The sequence below is a fragment of the Myotis yumanensis genome, unplaced genomic scaffold (genome assembly GCF_028538775.1).
Source record: "Myotis yumanensis isolate MYYU_CA2020_CCGP unplaced genomic scaffold, mMyoYum1.0.hap1 SCAF_1, whole genome shotgun sequence".
Classification (NCBI taxonomy): domain Eukaryota; kingdom Metazoa; phylum Chordata; class Mammalia; order Chiroptera; family Vespertilionidae; genus Myotis; species Myotis yumanensis.
In genome coordinates this window covers 159054169-159074640 of record NW_027223752.1, presented here as the reverse complement: position 1 = coordinate 159074640, position 20472 = coordinate 159054169, and the positions used below count along the sequence as shown (strand labels likewise).

The 20472-nt window shown below is 42.4% G+C and overlaps 1 protein-coding gene across 3 annotated transcripts in view; it reads left to right on the top strand.

Annotated features, from left to right (window-relative positions):
• The window catches only part of DIP2C (disco interacting protein 2 homolog C), a 388615-nt gene that overhangs the window by 341694 nt on the left and 26449 nt on the right, over nt 1–20472 (top strand). For all 3 annotated transcript variants that reach the window (XM_070391030.1, XM_070391022.1, XM_070391038.1), the window contains 2 exons: nt 8372–8502; nt 18045–18213. In XM_070391030.1, the coding sequence (XP_070247131.1) occupies nt 8372–8502; nt 18045–18213 (300 nt within the window). The remainder of the gene's footprint in view (nt 1–8371; nt 8503–18044; nt 18214–20472) is intronic.

The following is a 20472-nucleotide window of genomic DNA, read 5'->3' as shown; positions in this document are numbered from 1 at the left end:
AGAAACATTGATTGGCTACTTCCTGCACGCCCCCTATTGAGGGGGTCGAGCCTGCAACCTGAACATGGAATTGAGATAATGCTGGCCTCTTGATTTTTTTTGGAATAGTTTGAGAAGGATAGGTGTTAGTTCTTCTTTGAATGTTTGGTAAAATTCACCTGTGAAGCCATCCAGTTCATAACTTTTGTTTGTTGTGAGGTTTTTTAATTACTGCTTAAATTTCACTAGCTGTAATTAGTTTATTCAGAATCTCTGATTCTTCCTGATTCAGTTTTGGAAGATTGTATGTTTCTAGGAATTTGTCCATTTTGCCCAGGTTGTCCAATTTGTTTATGAATTTCCCTCTCAACACTGCTTTTGCTGTGACCCATAGATTTTGAGTTGTTGTGTTCTCATTTTCATTAGTTTTAAGGTATCTTTTGATTTCTTCCTTGATCTCCTTGTTGACCCATTCATTGTTTAGTAACATGTTATTTACCCTTCATGTCTTTATGTTTTGGTGTTGTACTGTGGTATTGTGTTAAGTCCTCTATTTCTTTACTTACCTTATGTCTAGTTGGTCTGTCCATTATTGATAGTGGTGTATTGAAGTCTCTTATTATTGTAGAGTTACCTATTTCTCCCTTCAGTTCTGTCCATTTTTGTTTTATATACTTTGATAGTTTCTTACCAGGTATATAGATGTTTATAATTGTTACTAGAGGCCCGGTGCACAAAAGTTTGTGCACTCGGGGGGGAGGGGGAGTCCCTCAGCCCGGTCTGTGCCCTCTCGCAGTCTGGGACCCCTCAGGGGATGACCACCTGCTGGCTTAGGCCTGCTCCCCGGGGGATTGGGCCTAAGATGGCAATCAGACATCCCTCTGGCAGCCCGGCAGCCCTTGGGGGATGTCCACTTGCCAGCAGGGAGCAGGCCTAAACTGCAGTCGGACATCCTTAGCGCTGCTGAGGAGGCAGGAGAGGCTCCCACCACCACCGCTATACTGGCAGCCATCAGCCTGGCTTGTGGCTGAGCAGAGCTCCTCCCATGTGAGAGCACCCTGACCACCAGAGGGCAGCTCCTGCATTGAGCGTCTGCCCCCTGGTGGTCAGTGTGTGTCATAGTGACCAGTCATTCCCAGTCCTTCTGCTGTTAGGGTCAGTTTGCATATTACCCTGTTACTATATAGGATAGAGGCCTGGTGCACAGGTGGGGGCTGGCTGGTTTGCCCTGAAGGGTGTCCCAGATCAGGGTGGTGGTCCCGCTTGGGTGCCTGGCCAGCCTGGATGAGGGGCTGATGGCTGTTTGCAGCTGGCCACAGCCCCTTCAGGGTGGGGACCCCTACTGGGGTGCCTGGCCAGCCTGGGTGAGGGGCTGAGGGCTGTTTTGAGGCTGGCAGGTGACTGAAGCTCCCAACCTCTCCTTTTTTTTCTTTTTTTTCTTTTTTAATTCTGGGATTTACTTACCTTCTATGGCTGTCACTGGAGCTGAGAGCCGGCTTTAGCTCTGAGACACGGCTGCTGAAAGCAGGTATCTGGGCTTTGTGTAGCTTCTATAATTGAAACACTGTTGCATCTCCAGCTCTGAGGCCCGACTGGCTGAAAGCAGGTTTCTGGGGATTGTTTAGCTTCTATAATTGCAACATAGTTGCTTAGAGTGCAGCTCAGAGCTGGGCGGCGGCAGGCAGGGAACCTTGGGTTCCTCCATCACTGGAGCAAGCAAGCCTCCTGTTCACTTCAGCTGCCTGGCTGCTGGCCGCCATCTTGGTTGGCAGTTAATTTGCATATCACCCTGATTAGCCAATGGAAAGCGTGTCGGAGGTACGGTTAATTACCATGTTTGTCTATTATTAGATAGGATATCTTCTTGCTGTATTAAACCTCTTATTAATATATAATGCCCTTTTGCCCTTTTTTATCTCTTGAAACCTTTTTTTATTTAAAGCCTATTTTTCTGATATAGCTACCTCTGGTAACTATTTGCATGAAATATCTTTATCCATCCTTTTACTTTCTAACTATTTGTGTCTTTTACTCTAAAAGGAATCTCTTGTAGGCAGCATATGGTTGGATCATAGTTTTTATCCATTCTGCCAATTTCTGTCTAGATAGAGAGTAAATCCACTTATATTTAAAGTAATTACTGATAAGAAGAGACTTCTTTCATCTTGCAATTTTCCATATGTCTTAATAGCTTTTCTGTTCCTCATTCCCCATATTACTTTCTTGTTTTGTGCTTAGTTGATTTTTTCTAGGAACATATGAATTCCTTTCTCATTTCCTTTTGTGTATATTCTATAGCTATTTTTTTGAGGTTACCATGGGACTTCCATTTAACATCCTAAAGTTATAACATCCCATTTTGAGTTTATAGCAGCTTAACTTCAGTAACATATAAAACTGTTCCTGTACAGCTTTATCCCCACCTTCTTCAGTTGTCAATGTCACAAACTTATATCTTTATACATCGTGTGGCCCCAAACATATGGTTATAATGTTTTAAATGAATTGGTCTCTTAAATTATGTAGGAAAAAAAAGTGGAATTTAAACCTGAAGTTAAAATGATTATAGTTTTTAAACTAATAGTTATTTGGTTTTTGTGTATTGGTCTCTTAAATCATGTAGGAAAAAAATGGAATCACAAACTTGTTGAAATTATACTAGCTTTTATAATTGCCCTTTAGATACATTTACTAAGATCTTTATTTGTTCAAATGATTTTGAGTTATGTCTGGTGTCCTATTTCAACCTGTAGAGATCTCTTGAGAATTTCCTTTACTCAGATTACTCAGAGCTAAGTGTAATAAACTCCTTCAACTTTTTTTAACCTAGGAGTATCTTTTTTTTTCTTTCTTTATTAAGGTATTACATATGTGTCTTTATCCCCCCCATGACTCCCCCACCCCACTCACATTCATGAACCTAGGAGTATCTTAATTCTCCAAAATTAATTGCAGTTACCATCCAGGACTCCCCTAGAAGTCGTAAGCCTTTAATAAATCCCAGAGTTCCAAACTAGTTACATGATATTCTTCTCTGCAGTTGTTGTCCAGGTGGGAATATAAGTTCCTGCTGCTTCCTGCTTCATCTTCCCAGAATCCTTTCCTCTGCTTTTTCAGTAGAATTAGAGGTGATTTGCAATATAAAATGAAACAATTACTCAGAAACTTTTAAAAGTAAAGATTAGTTTTCAGACCATTTAAAGTAGTTATGGTAGTACTGACATTAGCCTTCTACTGTCATAGCCAAAAGAAAAAGACACTTTTGATCATACCTTTTCATGATCTACAGAAATGGAAGCTATAATATTAAATCTTTGTTCAATGAAGCTATTTCTGCTTGAAACAGATAAAAGGATCTACATTATTACTTCATGGTGATTCCACTTCATATAAGTATAGATCCTAGAAATCTCAGAGAGAGATGAATAAACTTTTTCCTAAATTTATAAAAGCTTTTTTTAACTTTGGACTACTAAATGTGTTAGATGAGTACTTGAAATGAAATATATTTGTGATATCATTGAATGAAAAACCCATATGCTTTAAATACTGAGGGGCATAAAGAGAGTTGAAATCATCTGGCTTATTATCATCTCCAGAGAGAAAGCCCTTCTACCTCTGGTTGCACAGGTCACCATTTTTTTCAGGAAGAAATTTTGACTCAATTTCAGGTTTTGTACAAGAATGTCTTTTAGTATTCAATTAGATACCAAAAGTTAAGAGAGGCAAGCTTATCCAGTAAACTGTTTTCCCCATAATGGGCACTATGGAATGCCTGACTTAGTATAACACCCATGAGTATTTGTTTATATGTTCAACTTAAGTTTTTAATACTGCCTGCTTAAAAGTGTACTTTAAACTCTGAAGGGTCCTATAGATCCTAGGTACACGCTTGCTCAGTGTCATCAAGGCAGTCAGATGGAGGACTCCCATAGAGCACCTACAATTTCCTTTAGATGAATCACCCGTGGCCTCTGTACAGGATAGTTTAGCACTCATGGTGCTCTTCCTTCCACGGAGTGTGCTCTCCCACTTTCCTGATCACTTTCAGTTGGTGTGTGCCCAGGACGTGGACACTTCCTGTAACTTCAGTCAGTCCTGCCTGAGATCAGTCACAGATACATCTTGACAGTAAGCACAGGTGACCTCATCCCCAGTCCTTCCATGCTCATTTATCCACTCTCAATGTGTCTTTGAGAGGAGAGCATTAAAGTTTGTTGTTCTTGGCATTGGGAAGGCTAATTCTTTATCCAAGTACAAGTACACCTTCATAAGAATTAGGAGTTTTTCTTCTTTTTTTAAATCTTTATTGTTCAGATTATTACAGATGTTCCTCTTTTTTCCCCCCATAGCTCCCCTCCACCCAGTTCCCACCCCTGCCCAGGCCTTCGTGCCCCCCGCCCCCCACTGTCCTCATCCATAGGCGTAAGCTCTTTGTCCAATCTCTTCCCGCATCCCCCCACCCCCGCGCCCCTTTCCCCCCAAGAATTGTCAGTCCGCTCCCTTTCCATGCCCCTGATTCTATTACATTCACCAGTTTGTTCTGTTCATCAAATTTTTTATTCACTTGATTTTTAGATTCACTTGTTGATAGATATGTATTTGTTGTCACTTTGTTGTTCATAATTTTTTATCTTTACCTTTTTCTTCTTCCTCCTCTTCTTAAAGAATACCCTTCAGCATTTCATATAATACTGGTTTGGTGGTGATGAACTCCTTTAGCTTTTTCTTGTCTGTGAAGCTCTTTATCTGACCTTCAATTCTAAATGATAGCTTTGCTGAGTAAAGTAATCTTGGTTGTAGGTTCTTGCTATTCATCACTTTGAATACTTCTTGCCACTCCCTTCTGGCCTGCATAGTTTCTGTTGAGAAATCAGCTGACAGTCATATGGGTACTCCCTTGTAGGTAACGAACTGTTTTTCTCTTGCTGCTTTTAAGATTCTCTCTTTGTCTTTTGCCCTTGGCATTTTAATTATGATGTGTCTTGGTGTGGTCCTCTTTGGATTCCTTTTGTTTGGGGTCCTCTGCGCTTCCTGGACTTGAAAGTCTATTTCTTTCACCAGGTAGGGGAAGTTTTCTGTCATTATTTCTTCAAATAGGTTTTCAATATCTTGCTCTCTCTCTTCTTCTGGCACCCCCATAATTCAGATGTTGGTGCGCTTGAAGTTGTCCCAGAGGCTCCTTACACTATCTTAATATTTTTGGATTCTTTTTTCTTTTTGCTTTTCCAGTTGGGTGTTTTTTGCTTCCTCATATTTCAAATCTTTGACTTGATCCTTGGGATCCTCTAGTCTGCTGTTGAATCTCTGTATATTATTCTTTATTACAGTCAATGTATGCTTAATTTCTGACTGGTCCTTTTTTTTTTTTTTTTTTTTTTTGCATTCTCACTAAGATCCTTGAAGGTCTCACTAAGTTCCTCGGAGGTTTCTAGAAGATTCTTGAGTAACCTTATAACCGTGGTTTTGCACTTTATATCCAGTATTTTGCTTTCATCCATTTCTTTCATTTGTGACATGTTTCTTTGTCTCTGCATTTTGGCTGCTTCCCTGTGTTTGTTTCTATGTATTGGGTAGCTTTTAAGTCTCCTTGAGTTGATATAGTGACCTTGTGTGGTTGGTGTCCTATAGGGCCCAGTGGCTCAGCCTCCCCAGTCACCTGAGGTGGACACTCTTTTTTTTTTTTTTTTTAATATATTTTTTTGATATTTTACAGAGAGGAAGGGAGAGGGATAGAGAGTTAGAAATATCGATGAGAGAGAAACATCGATCAGCTGCCTCCTGCACACCCCCCACTGGGGATGTGCCCGCAACCAAGGTACTTGCCCTTGACCGGAATCGAACCTGGGACCCTTCAGTCCGCAGGCCGATGCTCTATCCACTAAGCAAAACAGGTCAGGGCCTGAGGTAGACACTCTTGGTGCACCCCTTTGTGTACTGTGTGCACAGTCTTGTTGTAGTTAAGCCTTGATTCCTGTTGGTATCAATGGGAGGAATTGACCTCCAGGCCAATTGGTTGTGAGGACCAACTGTGTCTACAATGGAAGAGCTGTTGTGCAGGAGACACCCTTATGAGGCAGGACTTGCTTCAATGGGGCTTTGGTGCTCACTGAGTCTGCCCGTTGAGTGTGTCTCTTATGGATGTGAAGAGTTGTAATCCAGTATGGTATCACACTGACCACTGGGTACACTGATCTCCAAGGAGGTGCAAAGTCATCCACTGCCTGGGCCACCCAGCAGGAGCTATAGAGAGATCTGCAGATTCCTCCTCTTTGTATTGGGTTTGGAAGTGCCCAGACTGAGGCCCAGCTGTGTAGCAAGAGAGGCTGCTGCTGCTGCTGTTGCCTGACAGATTTTAGGCTGATAAAGGACAGGCCATTCATATACAAAAGCCACTGCACACAGCTTGGGTCGGACGGGGTCTCAGGGAATTACCAGGGCAGAGCAAACAGCAATGGCTTCCAGTCAGCCCTGCACCGGAGAGGTCCCTGCATCCCCATACAGGAACAATGATCACTGCGAGCACCTCTGAAAGAAAGCCGCCCTCGCGTTCCTGTCTCGATGCCAGACAGTCCAGTTTCTCCTCGTATGTGTCTGGGTCTCCCTGAGTCTCACCCGGAACTGGAGTTCAGAGCAAGCAGGAGCTTGTATCTCCCTCCCAATTAACAGAGCAGCACACCCGGCGCCAGCCTGTTCCACGGCTCCGCACCTCCTACCAGTCTCAATGCGCTTTCTTCACCTCTCTAGTTGTGGAACTTCCACTCAGCCAGCTTTCCCGCAGTTGTGGATAATAGTTGTTCTGCCTTTTACTTATAATTTTGATGTAGTTGTAAGGGGCAGCAAGTATAGGTGTTTGCCTATGCCGCCATCTTGGGTCTCATCTCCAGGAGTTTTTCTTAAGACGAGGTTCTAAAGAAACATTTCACCTTGGGCTCTTGGTTTGTGATGTTGGCAGGTCCAAGATTGGGATGAGTTTAGAGATTGAACATTCAACTTTTCTAACTGCATTTTCTTAATCTGTGTGTGTTTCTGTCACCCTGTTGAAATCTGTCAATGCTCGCTAATCCTTAATATCACAGAGCCCTCTGCAAGCCTCCAGGTGATGGAGGACCCTTTCTCTGCTCTGTGCATCTGTGTACTCACAGATCCTGCTCTCAGGTTTCATCTTTAAATTTCCACTAGACTGCAAGCTCCTGAGCCATGGTGTATTCTTTTTTTATATCTCAAGAACCTAATACAATGCCTGATACATAACAAGTGCTCAGTTAACCTGTTTGTATTTGCCGCGCTGAGCTGAAGGACTCGGCTCTCCAGCTACAGGTGGTGCACAGCAGGGGTTCCACAAAGGTTTGTTTCAGTTGGCAATCTGAGAATGGGAGGAAGCTTGCTAGTTAGGATTTTACTCGCTCCTGATCCAGGAGGCAGGAGGTTGAGGAATGTTTCATAAATTCATCCTTATTTTTTTTTTTCCTTAAACAAATATTGTGGCTTTAAAAACATTCTAAAAAGAACTACTTACGTGTTAGATTCTAGGGTAATCTGTGTTACCTTGTATGATTCAATGAAATACCCACAGTGAAACCTTCCGGGCAGGGCTTCTCCCCACAAGGTCACAGTGGAAGGAGCCCCCAGGCCTGGCTTCTGTCACAGCATTTCCCTGAGTTTCCTGCCTTATTGTGATGCTCTCACAGTCCCACTCTGGGGAACACAGCACTTCCCATTAACCTGAGGCCTCTGGTTCACTAGAAAGCTTCTGTGAGACAGTCGATTTATTAGATATATTTTACAATAATTCACATTCTATACTGACCGTAGTGGAACTGCTCCCGGGATTGGAGAGGCTCATGACTGTCCCTTGACAGTGGGTGAGAGTAAATGTTGGCTGCTGTCACATAGTATAGCAGCCATGTCTCACTGCACAGGGCTGATTCCAGCTCAGGTGTGTGTCCTTCAGCAAATGCACCTTCTCTGAGCCTCCCTGAGTTGGGGCTGGTTCACCCCACATGCTGTGCTAGCCCATGTCCCCTAGCAGTGCTCTGTTGGGCCTGAGATGGTTGTGAATAAGGCGTAGTCCCTGCCCAGAGAAGGGGGTGAGTGGTGACATCTCCCTACCTAGTTCACAGGCCCACATGGGGTGGCAGAGGAACCTGTGGACTAACCTGCTATGCAAATGTAAGACATGGGGATTTCAATTACTAGAGGTATTAGGTCCTGGGAACAAGAAAATCATGTGTGTGTGATTTTCTCATGAAAAACGGGAAGACTAATGAGAAGATAGCAGCCCACGCCCTCCTAACAGAGCCGAAGCTTGGTCACCATTGTCCCCTGCCCTGAATCACTCTGGGCACTGGTGTCGGGCTCTGTGCACTCAGTGGGCCCTGCTGTCTTGCAGATGTGTCACGCAGCCACCAGTGCCTTCTGCCGATCCATTAAGCTGCAGTGTGAGCTCTACCCCTCTAGAGAAGTGGCCATCTGCTTGGACCCTTACTGTGGACTTGGGTTTGTCCTGTGGTGCCTCTGCAGGTGAGTGTCCCTTTAATATCTTTAAAATAATAAGTAAATCACATACCTTCTCTTGCACTCGGTCCCTGTTCTGCCCCTGCTCAGCCAGGCTGTCATGGTGTCATTCTGAGGTGTCTCCGTGAAGTTTGCTAAAACAGAAACGGTGGCCTCTGGGGACATTCTGAGAGCTGTTTGTCAGGGACCCATGGTTTCCCAAGCAGAGCACTCCCAGGCCTCAGGCTTGCTTCTTTCGCTCTTAAATCCTAGCAAAATCCCTGGCCTGGAATTTTGATTAAATCAGCTGGTGTGGCAGTTGCTCTCCTCCTTCAGGCTCCCCACTGATGCAGGTGATGTTGGGGGGGGGGGGGGGGGGGCGGGGAGGGGAGCTGCCACTGAGGGACAGCCTGAGCCCAAGCTCCTGCCAGGTATTTACAGATTGTACATATATGTTCCTTGTAGAAACTTTACAAAATACTATAAAGAAGAAAATAAAGCTTCGATAATCATACCACCTAGTGATACCAAGAAATAGTCACAATTAGCACTTGGCATGTAGCCTTTGAGAGCTTATTTTCTAACGCAGCATAGCACCTTTTATCATTAACATCCGTGAGTATATAAAGAGTGCTGCAGTAAACGCCAGTGCCCACCATCCAGCTGCCATGGACCAGCTTGTCATCCATGTTGCTCCATCCATCTTCCCTTTCTACCGTCCCTTTTTCACATGGGATATTTTAAAGCAAACACCAAACACCACATGATTTCACCCATAACCCTTTAAGTTACATATACAATTTTGTAAATGTACATCAACATATTTATAAAACGGAGATGCTACTGTATGAAATGAGTCATAATTTCTGGGGTTTTTTCTTAATAGTCGATAATAGACATTTTTTTCATGTTTTTAAACACTCTTCTAAAACAATGATCTTAGTGCCTTCATAATATTTAATAGTAATAGTTGGATTAAAGTCCAATCCTATGTTTTTTAAAAACACTGGCATTCTCACTGCTGGTGGGAATGCAGACTGGTGCAGCCACTATGGAAGGCAGTATGGAGGTTCCTCAAAAAATTGGAAATGGAACTCCCATTTGACCCTGTGATCCCACTACTAGGAATATATCCCAAGAAACCAGAAACACCTATCAGAAAGGATATATGTAACCAGATGTTCATAGCAGCACAATTCACCATAGCTAAGATCTGGAAACAGCCTAAGTGCCCATCAGTAGATGAATGGATTAGAAAACTGTGGTACATCTACACGATGGAATACTATGCTGCTGTTAAAAAGAAGGAACTCCTACCATTTGCAACATCATGGATGGAACTGGAGAGCATAATGCTAAGTGAAACAAGCCAGTCAATGAAGGAAAAATACCACATGATCTCACTCATTCATGGATAATAAAGACCATTACAAACTTTTGAACAATAATAGATACAGAGGCAGAGCTGCCTCAAACTGATTGTCAAACTGCAGTGGGAAGGCCAGAGAGAGTTGGGGGGCAGGAGGGAGGGGAGTAAGAGATCAACCGAAGGACTTGTATGCATGCATATAAGCATAACTAATGGACATAAGACACTGGGGGGTAAGGGAAGGTAGGGGTTTGTCAAGGGCGGGGGGGGGGGGGGAAAGGACACTTATGTAATACCCTTTGTAATACTTTAAGCGAAAAAAAAAAAAAAATAAAATAAAATAAAATAAAATAAAATAAAAAAAAAAAAAAAAAAAAAAAAAAAACACTGGCATTCTAATTAGGACAATTAAACTTTTTTGAGGGAGCATATAGAATTAAGCAATAAAAAATATGTTAATAATTTTTGCCACCATCTCAAATGCAGTAGCATTGTGGGTAACTTTTTCTTGGGAAATAGTTCAGAATATACCATCCCAACAGGAGGGCCAAGGTGACCTTAGACATGTTAGGCCAACTGAGCAGGAAGCTTGTCCTACTGACCTTTTAGGACAACTGTCGTATGCCACTTGGCAAAGGTTAAGCTGAAGCCCGTGAGTGGAGTGCCTCCTGGGCTTGTAGGGTCACCAAGACTAAATCCCATCCAAGCAACAGAGAAGATGCTTTTGAAGGGAACGTCCTTGATGGGCATCACAAATAGCAGGGGCGGGAATTGTGCATTGAGGGTTGCAACAGACCTTTTCTTAACGTCCTCCCTGCAAATTCACTCAGAAGTCACAAAATCAGTGTTCTGTTGATGGCCCCTGCAACATGAAAAATCAATGTGTAACAGCTGTGAACCTCTTCATTCGGAAATCCTCTATAGAAACAGATCCCAGTGAACTTGCTTTAAAAACTGGGCCTGGAATCAGCCACTGAACAGCAGTGAGAATGCACAGCATCCATAAATGTTGTATGTTCCATTTTCCTCTGAAAGAAGCTAGGGCTCCTTTGAGAAATGGCTGATTTCAAGACTGGGACAGGAAGGAAGTGCTCACAGAACGAGGGGGAAATGCCAAAGAACCAAGGAGCCAGCTTAATGCGGTGCCTGCTGGCCAAACGGGGGCAATGTGAGCATCCAAGTAAAGACTGTAATAGATTATAACACTTCGAATACAATGGGAAATTATCTGACCATTCAGGTATAAGTAGGTGAACAGATTGAAAGCTCAGTGAGGAACAAGGATCTACATGGGAGCTGTCCACCAGGCAGCTACCAATTATAAGGAGAGGAGAGAACTTCACAGTGGAGAAGCCTGAACCTCGCCCGCACTGGGACCAGCACCTGTGTGTCACTGGGAGCCTTGCAGTGAGGAAAACTGCATTGAAGGTGCTTCACCTGAAGCTAATCCTGGGGACATCAGGTGCTCAAACTGAGGGACACGTGACAGCACAGTGGCCTGTCATCTTCATGAATGCCACTGTCACACGGTGGGGGAAGCACCGAAGGGCCCGTCTGGACAGGGCCGACAGCCTCACTGCCGCCTTCGTCGTCAGCTATCAGTGAGACAACAGGCAGAACAGGAGTAGGGTCTGAGGCTTAGAGGGAAGAAATGTATCAGTTAGATTTTGGTGCCTTGATTGGCTTGTGGAGGAAAATATACGTGTTTGTTGGAAATACCCCCTAAAGTATTTGGGGTTGGGGGACATCAGGTCAGTGGCTCACTCTCCAATGATTCAAGGGAGAAAAAGTTATTTTTACTTTACTTGGAAGTTTAACATTGTGATTGTTTCAGCATTGTTTTTAATTTGATAGAAATAGTTTTTTGTATATCTTCATCCAAAAGTTTCCTTCAGCTAGAAGGTTGTTTATCTGAAAATCACTGACATAATAGACTTGTTTGAAAATATTTTTATAAGATCACGCATGTTTTAAAAAACATGTCAGAGATTTTATATTCACTGGTTAGAAGCCCCAAATTGGTCAAAAGATTCAGTGTAATACCTGTCCAGTGTAACACCTTAGCAGGTTTTTGTTGGGTTGTTTTTTTTTGGGGGGGGGGTGCCAAAAATGACATGATCATAAAATATAAATAAAGGACCCAAAACAATTTTGGAATAGAATAACAAAGTTGGAAAACTCAGACTTCCCAATTTCAACACTTACTGTTGTAACCATGACAGTGTGGTACTGGCATAAAAATATAGATGTAAATATATAAAATAATCCACGAAATAGAATTGAGAGTCCAGAAAGTAAGTGTGGTCATTTGATTTTCCAACAAAGGAGCCAAGGCAACTCAATGGGGAAAGGATTGTCTTTTCCACAAATGATGCTGGGAAAAGTGGACATCCATGTGCAAAAAGATTAAACTTATACCTAACGTCAGCTCCAAGTGGATCGTAGACCTCATAGTTTAGAGCAAAACTATAAAACTGTAAAAAAAAAGCATATAAGTAAATATTTCTAATACTAGGTTAGGCAAAGGGTTCTTAGGTATGGTATCAAAGGTACATTTAAAAATATTGATAAATTAGACTCCAACAAAATTTAAAACTTTTGCACATGAAAAGACACCATTGGGAAAGTGAAAAAGCCCTGGCTGTTGTGGCTCAGTTGGCTGGAGCATCGTCCTGTGCACCACAGGACACGCACCCAGGTTGTGGAGCTCTCCCCGGAGCCGGTCAGTGTTTCCTCTCTCTCATCAGTGTTTCTCTCTCTCTCTCTCTCTCTCTCTCTCTCTCTCTCTCTCTCTCTCTCCTTCCCCTCCCTCCTTCCTCCCATCTTCCTCTCTCTAAAATCAGTAATTAAAAAAAGTTAACCCCTAAAAAAAGAGAGAGAGAAAGAAAGTGAAAAGACAAGCTACAGACGGGGGAGAAAATATTTGCAAATCATTTATCTGATAAAGTCCTTCTAACCAGATATATACAGATTCCTAAAACTCATTAATATGCAACATGATTTAAAAATGGGCAACAGATTTGAACAGACATTTCACCAAAATACACGAATGACAAATAAGCACATGAAAATAGGCTTCACATAATTAGGGAAATGCAAATGAAACCCTTTGAGATATCACTTCACACCCATTAGAAGAGCTATAACCTGGAAGACAAAATAAAGTGGGAGACTTATATTTCCTGATTTCAAAACTATACTGTAAAGCAAAGGTAACCAAGGGTATACAGAAATGGAATTCTCCCACATCATTGATGGGAATAAAATGATGAAACCACAGTTTGCATAGTCTTAAAACTTAAACATAAATGTACCACACGACCCAGCAGTTCCACTCCTAGGCATCCACGGGAGAGAGAGGGAACCATGTCCACACAAAGACTCGACACCGGAAGCGTTCACAGCAGGCTTTGTTTAAAGTAAAAGAGGCCAGCAAGCCAAATGCCCACTGACTGGTGAGTGTATAATAGGCAGTGTTCGTCACATTCATACACTGGAGTACAGCTGCCACACGGATAAACTTCACCCACACCGTGCTGAGTGAAAACAGCCAGACCCCAGAGGCCACACATGATGTGATTGTGTCATGATTCCATTTACATGAAGTGTCCAGAAAAGGCAAATCTATAGAGACAGAAAGGAGAATGATGATTGACTGTGGGGAGCGTTTGAAACAGGATTGACTACAAATGGAATGTAGTTGTATGTTCCATTTGTAGTCAAATGGAACATACAACAAGCCTACCTTTAAGGTGATGGAATGTCCTATAACGCATCGTAGTGATAATTATGCAACTCTGCAGTTTACTACACTGCACTTAAGGCGATGTTTAAAATGGGTGGATTTCATGGTATGGGAATTATAGCTAAACAAAGGTGTCTTATTTTTATTTTAAATATTTTTTATGTATTTCAGAGAGAGAGAGAGAGATAGAAACATCAATGATGAGAGAGAATCATTGATCAGCTGCCTCCTGCATGCCCTCTACTGGGGATCGAGCCCACAACACAGGCATGTGCCCTAACCAGGAATCAAATCATGATCTCGTGTTTCATAGGTCGATGCTCAAGCACTGAGCCACACTGGCCTCGCACAAAGCTGTCTTTAAAAAACAAACAAGCAAACAGAAAACAGCCTACCATTGGATTGAGTGGCATGCATAGTACAGACACCAGCCTGTCAGGGGGGAGGCTCGCCCATGTGACACACAAGGTGATGTGGGTCCCAGTGAGCTGAGTGGCTGCCTTGCTCATAGTGCCCAAGTCATGATAGTTTTCAATTGTTTGTATGTCATTTCAGGTTCATAATCTGAAATCATTTTATTACAAATTTATATTAGTTACCAAAATGTCTTTTTTTCTCTCCTGGTCAGCCATGTTTTTATTTATATTTTCTTAAATAGACTTTATTAGGTAGGTTCACAGCAAAATTGAGTGTAAGGTACAGAGCGAGTCCCTTTATCCCCTGGCCCACATGTGCACAGCCTCCTTCATTATCAACATCTCCCACCAGGTGGTACAGTTTTTTGCAACCCAGGAACCTATGTTGACACATCATCATCACCCAGAGCCCAACATTGACCTTAGGGTTCACTCTTGGTGGTGTAGAGAACCCAGAAATAGACCCACATAAATGTCATCAACCAATCTTTAACACAGGAGGCAGGCAACACAGTGGAGCAAACATAGTCTTTTCCCCAAACAGTGCAGGAACAACTGGAGATCCACATCTAAAAACACGAACCTAGGCGAACCGGTTTGGCTCAGTGGATAGAGCGTCGGCCTGCGGACTGAGGGGTCCCAGGTTCGGTTCCGGACAAGGGCATGTACCTTGGTTGCGGGCACATCCCCACTGGGGGACGTGCAGGAGGCAGCTGATCGATCTCTATCATCGATGTTTCTAGCTCTCTATCCCTCTCCCTTCTTCTCTGTGAAAAGTCAATAAAATATATTTTTTAAAAAAAAACACGAACCTAGACACAGAACTCACAGCCTTCACAAAAATTAGCTCAAGTGGATTAGAAACCTAAATGTGAAAGATAAAATTATAAAACTCCTAGAGAAAACCTAGATGATGGGGTTTGGTGATGACTTTTTAGATATGACACCAAAGATACAAAGCATGAAAGAAAGAATTGATAGGCTGGGATTCATTAAAATTAATAGTATCTGCTCTGCAGAAAACAGGAGAATGAAAAGATGGGCCACAGGCAGGGAGAAATATCCCCAAACTGTCTTTTTAATCATTTTGTTCTTTAATCATTTTGTTCTTCTAATCATCTTAAGATCTAAACCAGCGGTTCTCAACCTGTGGGTCGTGACCCCTTTGGCGGTCGAACGACCCTTTCACAGGGGTCGCCTAAGACCATCCTGCATATCAGATATTTACATTACGATTCATAACCGTAGCAGCATTACAGTTATGAAGCAGCAACGAAAATAATTTTATGGTTGGGTCACAATGTGAGGAACTGTATTTAAAGGGCCAGAAGGTTGAGAACCACTGAAACTAAAATAGTTCCGGTTCCAGAAATTCTCAGAAAATATTCATTATAAGCAACTTGCTCTTAAGTAGGTTTGTTTTTTCCTACGGAGGTTTTTATAGCCAGTGTCAAGTAATCAACATCGGTTAATAAATGAAACAATCATCATTTTTTGGACTGGGCAAGGAAAGGGCAAGTAGGATATTCATGAATCAAGTTTTCTGCTTGTCCTCTGTTTTCTTCTTAATGTTGACTTCTGTCCTATTCATTTTCACAAGTATACATGACATTCTCTAGCCAAGCATAATATCACACACCACACTATCAGCCTTTCATATGCTAATGCTTCTGATCAAGCCAATCATTTCTCCTGATAGAAATTCTTGAGGAAGGTAGTAGGTGATTTGTATTTAATTTTCTTTGTTTTGGATCTCCTTATGCTCTAGCATTTACGAAATAAGATGCTGGGAACAATATGGAAATGATAGATTGTTGTCATAGGAATATCATCCTAAGATTTCCCCTTCATCTTACTTCCCTAAGACATGAGGCTCAAGAGCCATCAAACATGTTTGGTGCTAGCACTGAAGATGAAATAGGCCTACGTGTGAAGAAGCAGCTGCGATAAAATCGCACAGGGTAATCTAAGGTGTGGTGGGTTGAACAACATTTGGTGTTAACAAAAATCTGCCGCATCATCTCTCAAAGAGGTAAGATGCGTGCTTCCTGGTGGATAATTATGATTTAGGAGAGGCATAATGTGCATGCTTGTTAGATTTAGGCCTGCACATTAGATCTTACGCTTTAGATCTTTGACCTGGTACATGATCCCACTTTGGGCCCTGAGATTGTTCTTTTAATATCCATTCAGCAGAGGTAATTTTTCCGTTATTTTTATTTCTTCCTGCTTCATGCTTCCTTGAGGCTTCTGATTGGAGTTGACACAGTAGTTACTAAGAACGGCTCTAATTCGGTCACACCAGCTGTAGTGTGCTGGCTGATTCTGCCACCCTGCGTGGCAGCTGACCGAGTAGGACTGAATGACGGTGCCCACCCACAGGAGCAAAACAAAATAACAGCTTCCAACAGTCAGTGGTGGGAATTCCCTTCTGCTTATTGCCAGTGTTTTCAGAGGCACCCCACCTCTGGGAACAGGGTCTTAGTGGGAGAGAGGCGAGTGTTGCTGTGTCTCTTAGCTCTCACCGCCTCTGGGAAAAAAGACTGTAAGTCTTCGAAGATAGCCCTAAGACCTCTGTGAGTATTGGGGGGGCGGGGGCAGATTCTGTTGGCCCCTGGAGATAAGGAAATGTTTGTCTTCAGACCCAAGTATAAAATTCTTGTAAGGTTATTTTGAGAATAATACAGTATGTCCCAAAAGTAAGAAATAAGACTTGCCGGCCCATGTCAGTATTTTGTGATGTCGATGTATTTGTTGGCATGTTATTTGATCTCGTAAATACCCTTAATATAAAGTGATCTTGAATGACCTAAATTAATTTCCCGAGGACAACTCTCAGATGATTCAATCCTTTGAAAAGATCACAGGAAAGGTCATTTGCTGTCTTTCCTTTTGACAAAAGTAAATGAAACTTTGGAATAGAGGAACGAAGAAAGAAAAGAAATTTGCCCCCAAATGCCCTGAAGAATAGTGTTTCTTCTAAGGGCCCTGTTTAAAGTAGATTTTGCAAGCCAACCTAATTTCCTTACTTTTCTTTTTTAACTACTTTGATTCTATTGCAAACAATTTTGAAAATTTTAATGTCAGATTGACTTCATTCAAGAAGAATTGGCTTTAGATCATGACATAGGAGTTGAGTCTTAACGTGCTCTTTTATCTATCAGAATTTTGTACCTAGAAAATCCCTTTTACTTAAATCTTAGAAGGGGATTTATCTAGGGTATTTTATTATAGTGCATGACATCTAGTCACATTGATTTACAGTCATAAACTAAAAAAGTAAAACCATTAAAAATGTAGATTAGACAAATACTTCAGTATTTTAAAGCCACACTTGTCCCACCAATTGATGACAGATCAAAATATGTAGTCTAGCATTCCCCTAAATACATTCTCTAATCTAAAGGTAAAATTAAAGAAGACACGTTTTTCCTTTGTTCTTTTTGCTTTATTCTGAAGCAAAATTTCAGACCTTAAAAATTGAGTGACAAGCTTTGTCTAATTGTGCTGATTTCCCTTCATTTACTCTGGGCGTCAGTTTTCTACACCAGCCGTAGGCGTGCTTTTTCTCAGCGGCCCTTCAGTAAGTATCTGGGCGGGTTGGTGCAACGCCGGTGTGGGCCATGTTATATCCCGGGTGGCCGAGTCCCTGTACGACTTCATTTACAAAAACGGGCAGCACTGTGGTTTGCTAACTCCTGTTCTAAACTTCCAGGCCTTCTACCAAAATCCAATTCTGTGCTTCCTGCCGGGAAGGAGACCCCCACTTGCCTTTGTACTGTCTTTGAGAAACTCCGCAGCGTCACGGCTTGTGTTTCCAATGCGTGCTCACCAGGGCAGGAACGCTGGATCATAACTCTCCGGTTCTTTTGTGCTTTTCAGAGTGTGTTCTCGAGCAGGCTTTCCTTTTATGCTTCAAAGTACCTAGGAGTAGAGTGGCTGTGACCGTCCCTCTCTGGCACGTGGACTTCGGGCATTTCTCAGGCACTGGTTGGCCCCTCTTCCGCGTCCTCGCTGACCTCTCCGTTTCTCTCTGCAGCGTGTACTCTGGGCACCAGTCCATCCTCATCCCGCCTTCAGAGCTGGAAACCAACCCCGCCTTGTGGCTTCTTGCCGTCAGTCAGTACAAAGTCCGCGATACCTTTTGCTCCTATTCCGTGATGGAACTCTGTACCAAGGGGCTGGGCTCACAGACAGAATCCCTCAAGGTAAGCAGCCCTCACCGACCTCCCAGGGCCTGGAGGGCATTTCCCGGGTCCTAGGAAAGCAGTGTCCAAGGGCGTGGGCAGGGTTTGGGGAAGTTAAAATAGCCCTTCACAGAAGTCGAGGCTCACAAATTTGTTTTCACGTGCAAACCTCGTCTTATGACATGACTATTTCGGCACTGCTGCAAAGTGCGAGTGTGTGTCACTGATGTCGTTAATTCCACGAGGTCTTCTTGAAGGTCCTAAATTGCTTTCTCATTTGTGGGTGAATTCAGTTCTTCAGTCCCGTTCATTTTATTCTGACCCTGGTATTCAAGTCATCAGTTTGAATTGTGCCGCTAGTTTTATTTCCCTTGAAGACCCTGATTTATAGGTCTCAATGGATCCTAACCAAAATCCATTTTCACAATTAAGTGAACAGTGGGGTGTGTGTGTGTGTGTGTGTGACAATAATAGCATTTCCCTCTATTTAAACCAAGGACATTACAACAAACATATTTTCATAGTAAATTAAGTGGCCTTTATCCAAGTAACTAGTTTTAATTTATATTCCTTCCAACTACTATGTACTGCTTCCATGCCCAGATGTGTGGGTTGCTTTGTATAAATCCAGATTATCCTTTGTGCATGTGTGCACATACAAATTAGTAAAGCAATACAATTGCTTTTCCTGAGTTTTGTTTTCTTTTTTAGACTTAATGTATTAGAATTGAACAGGAAAATAAGATGCAAGATAATTTTGATAATAAGTTACACAAATAAGTGTGTAATTACTTGAAGTTATATATTTATGCAGGAAAACAAATTTATAAAACATAATTATTACTCATGTCCACCTGTATTACATTATGAAATGAAAAGTGCACTTCATCAAATTTCTCGGTAGCTGCATAAATAACCAAAGTGAAATAATATCGTAATTGAATGATTTCTAAGCACTTTACATATTGATTCATTTAACCTTTACAACAGCTCTCTGAAATAAAATCCATTCTTGACCTCATTTTTAAAATGAGGAAACTTAAGTGACAGAGAAATTAAGCACCCTTTCCAAGTTCTTGCATTTAATAAAATTTGGAGCTAAATTTCGACTCTGTGACCCCAGGTCCACATTTCAAACCCCAGGCTGCATTGTCTCCCAATCCATACATGTGTAAATCATTCGTATTACTGAGATTTTAATGTTTCCTGTGTACCTGTATGTGTATAAAATCATGTCTGTATACCAGTGATGGCGAACCTACGACACGCGTGTCAGAGGTGACACGCGAACTCAGTTTTTTGGTTGATTTTTCTTTGTTAAATGGCATTTAAATATATAAAATAAATATCAAAAATATAAATCTTTGTTTTACTATGGTTGCAAATATCAAAAAATTTCCATATGTGACACGGCACCAGAGTTAAGTTAGGGTTTTTCAAAATGCTGACACGCCGAGCTCAAAAGGTTCGCCATCACTGCTGTATACTGTCAGTGTCAGTGCTATCTTGTGTGTGTTTCCCTCTTCCGTTCCGGAGCCCTGTGAGCTCTCCCTGTACCCAACTTGCGCGCGCTCGCTCTCTCTCTCTCTCTCTCTCTCTCTCTTCCTGTAACTACATCCTTGCAGGTGCTTCATGGACTGATGGGTCTGCTTGTGGTGATTGTTCTCAGACACACCAGTCACCTCATGGCAAGCGCAGCCCCTCGCTCTCATGAGGCCCCAGTGTGTGCTGACTCACTAGATTCTCCTCCTCTGAGCTTCGCTGTTTTGCTCAGGTGACTGATTTGGTGCAGGACAGAGGTGTGCAGACCTTAGAAACAGAGATGCCCTTGATACGAGATTTTATCTGTGACCTTTGAAGTCTCATGGGACATAAAATGTCTTTTGCCCAAACATTTCGTTTTCCACTCCTGTATTAGAATAGGTTTTTCACCCTGGCCAGTGTGGCTCAGTTGGTTGGAGCATCGACCTGTGCACCTAAGGGTTGAGGGTTCAATTCTGCATCAGGGCACATAAACAGGTTTTGGGTTCGATCCCCAATCAGGGAGTGTACAGGAGGCAGCCAGTTGATGTTTCTCTCTCACATTCATGTTTCTCACATCCATGTTTCTCTCTCTCTCTCTCTCTTTTCTCCCTCTCTCCCTCCCTCCTTTCCTCTCTTCCCTTCCTCTCTCTCTAAAGCCAATTTTTGAAAAGTTCACTCATTTCTCTCCAGTTCCTGTGCATCCATGCCTACAGGAATCTTTACAAATGCTTCCTTTCTTCCCCAAACCCTGTCCGT